Raw genomic sequence first — 12,941 nt, forward strand, 5'->3', positions numbered from 1 at the left:
TTAAAGAACTCCCCTAACCATAATGACTAGGCAGTCATTTAAAAAATGTTCCAGGTTTGGCAGGTGTTAATTGAAGACTTACTAATTTTTATGTAAATACCACAGAGAGTAATTGATTTACAATTAGAATTGTTATTCAATTCTCATAGCTCTTCCTAAAGAAATAAGGGGAAATGATTACAACAGAAAATTTCTACTTTCTTTTTGTTAAGATTTATTTGAGAGAGAGAGAGAGAGAGAGACAGCACACACCAGGAGGAGCGGCAGAGGGAGAGAGCGAGAATCTCAAGTGGACCCCCGCTGAGTGAGGAGCTCCATCTCATGACCCTGAGATCATGATCAAAGTAGAAATCAAGAGTCAGACACTTAACAGACTTGAGGCACCCAGGTGCCCCTACATATTTTCCTCAGTTATTTTTACACTATCAACTTTTAAGAGATTGATTGGTTTGCATGCCCTCTCTCCACCAAACCAAACATCTATTTTGGATCTTTTATACAGGTAAAATGAGAGAGGAAGAAACTACAATTGCCCTTCAATTGTATCAAATATTATAAATAATACATAAACTATAACAAAGAGATAGATCATTATTAGTTTCATTAGCAAACAAAATTCTGGTAAAATAAAAATAAAGTCATATTTCATACCAGTAAGTTTTCAGTGGTTCTTAAAATCCTGTAACACCCCCTCTTTTTAAAACAGTTTAACAATATAAAATACAAGATAATATTAATATAAAGAGGCAATAATATTCCATATGCTATAATGAAAAATATCTCAGGATGATGAGGGTAGTAAGATATTCTGGTTAAGTAGATCTTCTGACTTACTGACAAATATTATATATATATATATATGTGTGTGTGTGTGTGTCTTAAGAAACAACAAAATAATATATACAATTATTTTGATAATCATGCTAAAAATGAAACAAAATAAAATCTAGTTTTCAATGTAAGCATTTTAGGAGGCTACACACTTCGAACAATATCATTGTTCAAACAATTCTAGACCCAACTTTTTGAAATGGTCCTTAGGGTCAGCTGGGGAATCATAAGGGAAAAAAAAAAAAAGTCTAGTTATATTCACCAAGCATTTTCAAAAAATGTATTGCCTAGCTTGATTTCCTACTTTATTCATCAGACTAAGCTTTGAGTGATTCAGCATAAAACTTAGCTTCATTGAGACTAGCCAAGGAAATGCCCTGGCTCAACTCTAAAAATAATCTGAAATGGTTTAAGAAATGATAGTATTGTCGAATGCTGTATGACACCTCCTACTGTGAAGATTCCAAAAATGCAGAAAAATTTATAAATTGCACCATGACTATTTTAAACAAGAAACATTAGGATCATAAACTGTATATATTTCTCTTTAGTTACAACACAGTAAAATAGACAATTTGAAAGCCACAATGAATAGAGAAACTTCAGAAGATATTTCAAGATCTTATTATAAAGAACAATGATTTCTTTATTGTTCCACAGACAGAAATCCTTTAAGATTGGACAGAATAACAAAAAGGTCTGCAGAGTTTACAAAATGTCTACCTTCATCACCAACTGTGATTCAAACAAGTTTGCGAGATACACTAAATAAGTATTACTATCCTGATTTTCTAGCCAAGGAATTAAAAGCCTAAAATAGCGATTCTTCTTTTTCTTTTTTTTCTCTTTCTTTCTTTTTTTCTCCTTTTTTCTTTCTTTCTCTCTCTCTTTCTCTCTCTCTCTCGCGCGCTTTTTTGCCTCAGAGCATCTGAAGGTCTTTCTCTTCTGTAACAGTGGCTCTCTAGCCTAGGGTTGAAAAGAGCACATATAGGGCAGAAGTTCTTAATACTGGATGCACTTGAAACACTGGGGCCTGGTTTCCTCCCCAGAGATTTGTATTTACCTGTTCTCAGGTAGGGCCCTGTTGGACGTTCTCCCTTTTTGATTTTCCTTCCTTCCTGCCTTCCCTCCCTGCCTGTCTCCTTCCTTCCTTCTCCTTCTCTCTCTCACAAAAAGTTTTAATGAGATATAATTTATACAGATGTATACACATATGTCAAAGTATAAATGTGATTAATTTAAGGCAATTATATAATTATGCGTCCATCACTATAATCCAGTTTTGGAAAACATCCATTATCTCTCTTCAGTCAATCTCCCCTCCTATTCCTGGCCTCAAGCAACCACTGATCTGCTTTCTGGTCCTTTAGCTTTTTATAGAAATTCCATATGAAGGTAACCATATTTAGGTACACCCAAAACTTTTCATGCCTCAATATGTTGAGCAATATTCCACTGTATGGACAAAACAAACTGTGTTTATCTATTCACCAGCTGATGGATGTTTGCATAGTTTCCAATTCTTAGCTACTATAAATATGGCTTTTATTAACAGTTTCTTACAAGTGTTTGTGTGAACATATGTTCTCATTTCTCCTGGATAAATAGCTAGGAATGGAAATACTGGGTTGCATAGTTAAGTGTAAACTTAACTGCCACACTGTTTTCCAGAGTATCTATGCCATTTTACACCATCCCCAGCAATGTGTGAGATTTGCAGCTTCTTCACATCCTCATCAGCATTTGATAGTCACTGTTTTTAATAACAGCCATCCTGGTAAGTGTATTATAGAATCGCATTGTGGTTCTAATTTGCATTTCCCAAAAGACTAATGATGTTGAGCATCTTTCATGCGCTTTATTAGCTATTCATGTATCTTTAATGAAATATCTATTCAAGTCTCTTACCTACTATTAATTGGGTTGTCTCCTTACTATTGAGTTGTAAGAATTTTTTTTAATGTATCTGTCTACTGTCGGACATGACTGGAAATGTTTTCTCTTAGTAACCTTTAAAAATTTTTTTCTAGAGCTTCTGGGTGGCTCTGTAGGTTAAGCGTCCAATCTTGATTTCAGCTCAGATCATGATCTCAGGGTCCTGGGATCAAGCCCCACATCAGGCTCCACGCTCAGCAAGGAGTCTGCTTGTCCCCTTCTCTCTGCCCCTCCCCCTGCTCGTGCACACATGAGCTCTCTCTAAAATAAACAAATCTTAAAAAAATAAAATTAAAAAAATTAGTAATTTTTCTTAGTGTTTTTCAAAAAGTAGACATTTTTAGTTTTGGTGAATTTGTAGATTTTTTTTTCTTTTTATAGATCCTTTCGGTAAATTTATTCTCTTTCAGAAGTTTTATAGTTTTAGTGCTTACATTTACTTATATAATCCATTTAGAGTTAATTTTTATATAAAAATCTTATGTATATATTTTACATATGGATATCCAGTTCTTTCAGCATTGTGTTAAAGAGACTCTCTTTTTTCCATTGGCATCTTTATTTCTATTTTGTTCCACTGATGCATGTATATTCTTAACTCAATACCACACTGTCTTGAATACTGTGGCTTTATAGTTGAGAAGTTGTGAATCAGGTAGTGTAAGTTCCCAAAAGTTGTTCTTCCTTTTCAAAACTGGCCATTCCAGGTCCTTTGCAATTCCATATAAACCTAGTATCAGTTCGTCAATTTCTACGAAAAGTCCTCTTGGGATTTTGTTAGAGATTGAATTAAACCTATGGGTGGATTTGGAGGGAAGTACCATCTTAATAATATTGAGTTTTCCAAATCACAAACATGCTGTCTCCCCATTTACTTATATCTTCTTTAATTATCTCAGTAAGTTTTATAATTTTCAGTGTACATATCTTGCACTTCTTTTGTTAGATGTAGTCCTCAGTATTTTATGCATTAACTTCTGATCTAATTCCTTCCTTCTACTTAACTTGGAATTACTCTTCTAGCTTCTTGAGGTTGATGTTTGGATTACTGATTTTAGATCTTTCTTCCATGATAAGCATTTATGATCTTCTTAGTACTGCCTTAGATGTTTTCCATAATTTGACATGTTTTGGTTTTATTGTCAGTTAAAAACATTTTCTAATTTCCCCTTTGGTTTCTTCTTTGACCTACAGGTTATTTAGAAGTGTGTTATTTAATTTCCAAATATTTAAAGTATTCCTCACATTTGTGTTGCTGATTTCTAATTTAATTCTACTGTAATTGAAGAACACACTGGGCATTATTTCTACCCTTTTAAATTTATTAGCCTCATTTAATGGCCTAACATATATATGGTCTATCCTGAGGAATGTTTCATATGTGCTTGAAGAGAGCGAGGATGCTGTTGAATGGTGTATCCAATAAAAGTTAGTACAGTAAAGTTGGTTGATAATGTTCATTACTGAATTCCTACTACCTAGAAGAATGCCCTGAACCCAGTAGGCAAACAAAAAATATTTGCTGATTAAAAGATTACTTTGTCTTGGCCACTGAAGTCTCTTTCAAAATCTTTATCTGAGTCCTTTACCTTTCTCAAGGTTGAATTTATAGATCAGTTACACAGTGTCATTTTAACCTTATTAGTTTTAGCTCACTATTTGAAACCTTGTTATCACACTGATTTGAGAATAAAGCACATGCTTCATCAATTCAAAACATTTCATTAGCCCTTATTAATCTAGTCTCTTGAAAACTATTTTTATTAGAAGACTTGTCAACAAAACAGTAACTTTTTTCAAGAGTACCTTTAAAACATTTCCTTTCAAAAGAATTCCAATTTAAAAAATGAGGCAACAATAGGACTCAAGATTGTAAAATTATCATGGATAGTTTGTAGATGCATTCGGACTTGGGGTGAAAATTCTGACTTCACCCTCTGATATTAGAGAAGTTTGTTGATTTCTCTATACTTTAGCTTATTCATTTGTAATATACAGTTAGGCAATGATCAACATCCAATTTTCTGACAATTCTGTAAAACTTCTTTGTGAACATATGGTAAGCCAGGCACTTTTCATTATACAACTGGCTTTTCAGTACAAGTTTTAAATATAGAAGCCTTTCTTCAGAGTAATTGGGTTTAGCTCAGTTGCATTTGTTCACATAGTTCTTTTGCATTTTTCCTAGTATTATAATACTTTCCGGGTATTTCACTGAAAATCACTGTTAAAAATCATTCTTCGGCTATGCTTAATTTAATCATAATTCAAATGGGACATTGTTTTTCTATTTTAGGTCAAACCATATGAAACTGCTGATACTTAATTTTTGATATACAAATAAGCAATACCATATGGTCCAAACTAATACATATGTATATATTTTATTTCTTCAGCGATGATTTGTTAAACCTAAGGAAGTGATAAAAACTGGGGCACAAATTTTGATTCACACTGCACAGATGGAATCCATTCAAAATCTTTTTACTTTTCCAGACAACAGTTATTACTACCTGGAAATATATATTTCATGTATTACTTAACAACTATTTCTGAGTACCTACTAAGTATCTGGTACTGTTCCAGGCACTGAAAATAAAGAAATGAATAAAAGTAAAAAATTCTATCTTGTCTCTTCTCCGAGTGAGAGAAAAAGACACACACTTGGTATATTAGATAGTTATAAGTACTAAAGAGAAAAAACAAAGCTGGGGAAAAGGATATAATGTCAGGAGAAGAGTCTATTTGCAATTTTAGATGGAATGGCAAATTAGGTCCTGAATGAGAAAATGACTGGAGTAAAGGCCCATCAAAACTGAGAGACCTAACCATATGGGTTTCTGGGGTAAAATCTAAACCCATTACCTTCACTGTCACGTAAGCTTTCTCAGGACATGGACTGTGTTCTACTTACTGCTAGTCCAGCATGTGTAACGGTGCCTACTGTACTGTAGATAACATAAAAATATCTGCTGAAAAACTGAATAATTAATGCAAAACTTATATTTATATAAATATGTACAAGTGCTTACACGCACACCCCAAATTGTTGTTTTTACCACAAATCTTAGCATAATAGTCTTTCCACTTCTAACTTTCTTCAAGATGCTATATCTTGTGGATTTATAGTCAGTTGCTTCTGAAAACAATGTTATAATTAAGACTTATAATGACTTCTCAATATCTACTTTCTATTACAGTTCAAATTCCAGGAAAGGAGGAGCCAAGTCTAATTGCTAATCTCCAGATTATCGTACCTTGCCTGATACACAATATCTACTCAATCCCCCCCCCAAAAATGAATGGAAGGAATGACTGACTGAAGGAATGAATGAATGAATAACAAGGTCATAAAGGATTAAAATCAGAGAACAGTTTAAGGAAATGGTATAAAGTTTAGCTTGGAGGACAGGGGACAAGGAGGGCCAATAAAGGAGCACAGCTGGACATAATGCAGTAGTTATGGGAAATAGAATGTTGATTTAGGAGGCTGATCTGACAGTTGATACCTTATCTGGAATAGTGAGAGAGGCTACTGGTAGTGGCACTATGACTGGGATATGATGTTTTCCTAAGTAAGAGCTATTAAGACTTTATACTAGCTAAAACTTGGCTCCTCTTTTACAAAAGGAGTTCTGTCAAATGAGATAAAGAATTTCCCCTACAGAGAGGGCTATGGGTAGAATAGAACGTAATAATCAACTGTTCAATTAGATTGTTTCTACTTCTAAGATAAAAAAAAAATTCTACAAATTGTCAGCTTAATCAGCACTTAATGATACAGCCTAATCAGTAATCAACAATCTGGCTTTGAAGACTGTCACGTGACGTATGTCTTATTATTCAGAAGTTACCAATATTAATCTCCAAATTTCAAGAGGTGATAATTTAAAGAAATCAAATCAAGCCACATACTAAGGTATTTTCTTAAAGTTGCAATAAAAATCATGAAAAAAAAAAACCCACTTAAGAATAAATTCTAAATCAATAAATTACCTTAGAAAAAGTTACAAAGGAAAAATTAGTATACTCACCAGAATATACTCAAATTTAGTTAGGAGATATTAATATTCAACTCATATTAATAAGCCTTAAACATGTGTAATGTTGAGAAATGGATAAATATTATCCTATGATTTCATGTAAAGTAAGTGAAATTGACTCTACTTCTTTCTAATAAATCTATTTGATTTTGTTTTAGCATTTGCCAAAATCACCATGTATACATCTATTCCCTGGGAGGAGCTGAGAAGGGTCAAAGCTGCACTTCTTTATGCACTAATACAGTGCAACAAGCTATTTTAACAATATCTGTTTCTCCAGGAAGCTGTTCTGAATTCTTGGGACTATGTTAGGTCATACACTCTAGAAGTATCCTCCACTTCACCTTCACACTGTCAACTGAAGAGATTTATAGTGATTTTTCAAAGTGCCTTCATCACTGGACTATAAATTTCACAAAGAAAAGGACTGTGCAACTACTTTCTCAAGTGTAAGGACCCAGTTTGACTCCCCTTTATTTCCCACACTGTATCATGTAATAAATGATATTTTGATGTTGATGTTAATGATTATAGCTCTCTAGGGTCTTCCAACTACTATTTATTAAATCATTTCCTAACTTTTCTTCCACTTTTACCTTAAATTCAGGCATTTCTGAAGATCCTAGCCTTGGCTCTCTTCTCATGTTGTCTCTATGGTTTTGTTCAATCACACCTAAGGCTTCAACTATTACTTAAAGACGTCATGGCCGACTTTTACATTGGTGGCTTCTCAGTATTCACACCCTTGTCTAATCACCTCCCCTTTGAATCTGGGCCATTCTTGCGAGTAGCTTTCAATAAAAGAATATGGCAGAAGTGACACTGGGTCAGTTCTGGGACTAAGTCTTAAAAGTCGTGGCAGCTTTGACTTTCGTACGTTTTGGAGTCTTAGGCCACCATGTAAAAATTTCAGCTAACCTGTTAGAGATCACATGAAGAAACCATGGGGCAAGGGAAAAGGCTCTGAGATTTCATGGAGAAAGAAAAATAGCTGTCCCTGCATCTCAAGCTGAGCCCAACTTCTGAACAATCCACAAGCTCAGTGCAGGCGGCTCAATGACCACTGGTGAGAATGGCAGAAGAATCGCCCAGCTGTACCCAGGCCAAATTGCAAAACTGTGAGCAAATAAAAGGATCTGCTCTTTGAAGCCACCTAGTCTTAGGCTGATTGGTTATAAAATAGATGAAACAGCTGGTAAACTCAAAATCTAAACCTCTAACCCTGACAATTCTCTGGGGATAACAGACCTAATTTCAAACTCTAAATTTAAATTTCCATATAGATAACATCTCCATTTCAAATTCAACATTTGCTAAAATGGATTTCAGTATCTCACCTATATAATACTGTGTAAGCTGCTGATTTTAAATTTGTATTCCTCAGGATTCTATGGCTCTGGAGTATTTCTAGAGATTTCTTCTAGAACAATCCAGGTGGACATGTTTCAATTCCAGTTCTTAGTCCCATCATATCATGGGTCACGAAAACTAACTACAAGCTCAAAAATAATTTAAACAAATTACTGTCCAATTAAAAAAACACTTATATATAAGCAAAGTATGAAGAAACACTCTTTAGCTATATGACTTTGGGCAAGTAACTAACATTTTGAGCTGTAATTACCTCATTAAATACTGAAGTTTGGATATAAATGATCTGTTTTTATAACAGAAATTAAGCTTTCATTTTTATAATGACATTTTGAATGTAATAAATTATTAGAGGCAATAGTTAAGAGCATAGAGCCTGGGTTCAAATCCTTGGAGAAGTTACAGAGCTATTAACTGTTAGAGCCAGGATTTTAACCAAGATTCTGCCAATTAATAGTTCTGTAACTTCTCCAAGCCCCAATTTCCTAGTCTGTTAAATGGATATAAAAATAAGTTTAAAGAGTTATTATAAGAAATAAATGAGCCAATATTTCTAAAGTACGTAGAATACTGCATAATATATAATTGTTAAATAACTTCTAATTTAATCACAAGTGTGTTTTTTTAGGTACCTACCATATAATAAATTAACCACTTTTTTTTTTTTTTTAAGATTTTATTTATTTATTTGTCAGAGAGAGAGCACGCACACGAGCAGGGGCAGAGGCAGAGGGAGAAGCAGACTCTGCGCAGAGCAGGAAGCCTAACTCGGGACTTGATCCTAGGACACTGGGATCATGACCTGAGCCGAAGGCAGACTCTTAACCAACTGAGACACCCAGGCACCCCTAACCACTTTATTTGCATAAATTTCATTCTTGAAATGTCTCGAAGAAACCCATGTTCAATATAATTAGCTATCTACTTAACCAAATCTTCTGCCTTTAGAACACTGATTTTTTAATGAATAAGGTAGCATACATTTTGTTGTTACTAACAGTAGCTTATTAAGAGATAATAAAAAATCTTAAAATGGTGTGGGTTCATTTTAATCAGTAGTAATAAACATTATTTTCTCACCAAGAATGTCATCTCCTTTCATAAAACAACTTAAAGATTTACTACTTACCACTGATTGTCTTAGGCTTTTTAGCTATGTATTCTCTCCATTTTTTTGAACTGAGCTGGCTGGGAGGTGGAATAAGTATGTTACTAATAGTACACGGCAATACGAAAAGAGCACCAACCTGGATAAAACAGAACATATTTTTAGTGACTGCACACTGAGATTAATTCTTAAATAGTGTTACCTGACAATTTTCCACTTGCATTCACCTATATAACATGTACTTTGTAATGCTCTCTCAGAAGCCCACTGGAAAAACAAAAACAATGCCCAAACTGTCAGGAAAAAAAAGTCAAAAACCAGAAAAAGGTAGTCAAACAGAGGCTCCCTTTTCCACTAAGTTATAGATCTCCGAAAACCTTGTTATTCACAGTATTTGCTTCAAATCCAGGTTGTAGTGTCATTTCTTCGTATACCTGCAAACCAGTGAGAGACTGGGAACAGCATCATCAAAAGATCTGTCATACTTAGCCATAATTTTATAACCTTTTGACTAGATGGATTATTGTTCTGGTTTCAAAATTACAGTACATCTGTAGGTAATTTCAAAACTTCTGTTCCTAGAAATCAGAGATTTAATCCTAATAAGGTATAAAATGCAAAGAAACCATGAATTATATGCCAGAAAATATACAGCAGCTTCTGACTGATTTATGAGAAAACTCAGCTTATTCACCTTTGCCTTCCCCAGGCTGGGCATACAGATGTTTATTAAGTATTTGTTCTCCCAAAGCCAGCATATTATATTTAGGCAAATCTCAATTTGATTAGGTACTGAATAAAACAAACTCTACTCTGTAAGCTACATTTTGCCTGTTATTTTAGAAATATAAGCTATAACAATCAGCAAATCCCAATAAATATCATTTTTTTTAACTCTGAGGAAATTAAACTAAGATATCTTATAGATCTCAAATCTAATGAAAAATCACTTTTAATCATCCTTTGTAGATGGATGAGTCTCAACGACATATATGATACTAAGTGAATACTTTAATGTATTCGTTTTACTGCTATTTATTATCTTATGTATTCTTAGATATACAAATAAGTATATTAGGAGCAAAAAAGGGAGAATTAAATGTTTATTTGTATTATTATAGCCATGACTTTTTAAAATTCTAAGTCAAATATATTTCACATAATTATTAGACACTAAAAATAAAAAATATTAGCAATAGAAAATAATCACTAACTATAAAAAGATCTATATTTAACTTTGGAACAGGAAATCCTAGTTCTTCATACTTGCATAAATAAGGCTTTGTAGCGCAAAATGCATAACAAAAGTGTTTAGTCCAAAGGATAGACAAAGCTGTGAGTATGCTAGATCAGGGCCCATTTATAACTTAATTACATAATTATTATATTAAAGCTTAACAAATTAGAGATGCTAAATGCGTTCAATGCCCAACTTAAAGCCTGATATTATAAATATGTCCTACCCAGGCAAAGAAGTAGCCAAATGTTTGAGACAACTTATTCTTGAATAAACATTTAGAACAAATATGAAAATAAACATTTCTAAATCCTTTAAGCTACAATTTCCTACAAAATACATTTATGTCAATTGTTTGTAATTGTTCATAACAAACTTGGATTCTGATACCTTGTTCTCACTCACGCACTAATCATAAGATACATTCTGAGACTTGAGGATGGTGCTTCTAGGTTATCACTCTATTTCCAGAATTTAAAAACCAAATACCATTTCAAAACCTTGATTCGTTCTTTTCAGTAGGCACCACCAGAACAAACAGGTGCTAAGGCAACCACAATTCTAACCTTGCAAATTCTCTTCTAAAAAAAATATTTCCTGGGGTGCTTGGATGACTCAGTCGGTTAAACAGCCGACTCTTGATTTTGCTCGGGTCATGATCTTAAGGTTGTGAGACCGAGCCCTGTACCAGGCTCTATGCTGGGTGTGGAGCCTGCTTAAGAATCTCTCTCTCCCTCTCCCTCTGCCTCTCCTACCAGTACCACCCCCACCCCTGCTCCTCTCTCAAAAGATTTAAAAATAAATAAATAAAACAAAATAAAAAATATTTCCTGGTCATACGATTAGTAGATATCATGATTCCTTAACAATCCTCTTTTATTTTTTACTAATTTAATAAAATAAGCTTCAACTATAAAAGGTTTTTATTTTTATTCTGGGGCTAATCAAACTTGTTTTTTTAAAGTCAGAAGTTGACTTAAGAGCATATAAATCACTAAAATTTAAGTACTATAAAAGCTTCCTAAGAAGGGGCCTTGTCCATTTTATTCTCTCCAGTATCTGAAACAAGCCCCTAGCACAAGCAGGCAGTCTCTGTCCCGGCCCGCCACACAAAATTGCTGAATAAATAAATGAAAACCAAGTTATAAAGCATTAGAATTATTTCAAAGAATGAGCATGCAAACCAAAAGTACTTTTTTCAAAAATGTAAAAGACTAATTATGACCCAGTATAAAAGGAAAATACAGTGCTTCACATTCAGAGATATGTTAGCTAAATTTTGTTTCCAAAAATTGTCCCTTTTGCTGCATTAAAGTAGGAACATCTATACAAAGTCCCATCATTTATTTGTCCCTTACTGATAAAGAACTAATGTATTTTTAAAGATTTTATTTATTTATTTTAGAGAGAGAGAGATAGGGAGAGAGCACGAAAGCAGGGGTAGGATGCAGAGGGAAAGGGAGAAAGAGAATCCCAAGGAGACTCTGTGCTGAGCACAGAACCCAACGCGGGACTTGATCTCACGACCCTGAAAACATGATCTGAGCTGAAATCAAGAGTCGGACACTCAACCGATGAGCCACCCAGGTACAAGAATACTCTAATATTTTATAGTCGTTGTCCAAGAAGCAATAAAAATGACAATCTAATATACCAAATTTAAAACAAAATAACTGAAAATATGATATAAATATCAATAGTTTAGTTTGCTTCTAGTATTAGTGTTGCTTATCTTCAATAATGAGCTGCATTAAGGATTATTTTATACCTGTATTAAACAAATTACAGGTATGTGTCTGATTTTTACTTGAAAAATAACCTATAAAATTAATTCCTAAAAATTTCATCTTATCTTCAAAATATCTAGAGGATATTTATAGCTTTACACCTCTCAGAAAAATATTTCACATATGCGTGTCTATCATTTGGGCCAGATAAACTTCAAAGACATTAAAACTAGTTACCAACCATCGTTTATATCATACTTCACAGTTTATAAAATATATTCCAATTTGGTTTTCATTGCAACTTTTGAAACAGGCAAAAGAGGGATCATTACTTACAGTTTACAATTTAAAAAGCTATAATCCAGTGAGTGGTAGAGCGAGGACTTAAATCTAATTTTCTAAAGTACATATACTCTTACTTGAGACTTTCTATTCTGCCATACTCCTCCCTTCCCCTATTTGAAAACATTGGTGAAATGATTAATAATAAATGACATTCTCATTTTTTAGAATGAAGAGGCCCCCCAAAATTAGGTGAACTAGATAAGGTAATACAGAGAACTATTTAGTTACTTGGGTTAAAATAGAAACAAAATTTTTTTTAAATTCTTCGTGATTTTTTTCTTTTTGTCTTTTTTCTTTTTTTTGTTTACTATACAACTTTGCAAGATTTCTATGTGCATATTTTT

General features: G+C 33.5%; 1 protein-coding gene across 2 annotated transcripts in view; it reads right to left on the reverse strand.

Annotated features, from left to right (window-relative positions):
- MTBP (MDM2 binding protein) overlaps positions 1–12,941 on the reverse strand; it is a 78,077-nt gene that overhangs the window by 40,287 nt on the left and 24,849 nt on the right. For both annotated transcript variants that reach the window (XM_045805724.2, XM_045805723.2), the window contains exon 11: positions 9,310–9,427. In XM_045805724.2, the coding sequence (XP_045661680.1) occupies positions 9,310–9,427 (118 nt within the window). The remainder of the gene's footprint in view (positions 1–9,309; positions 9,428–12,941) is intronic.

Source organism: Ursus americanus, chromosome 9 (genome assembly GCF_024610735.1).
Source record: "Ursus americanus isolate L20-20 chromosome 9, mUrsAme1.1.p, whole genome shotgun sequence".
Lineage (NCBI taxonomy): Eukaryota > Metazoa > Chordata > Mammalia > Carnivora > Ursidae > Ursus > Ursus americanus.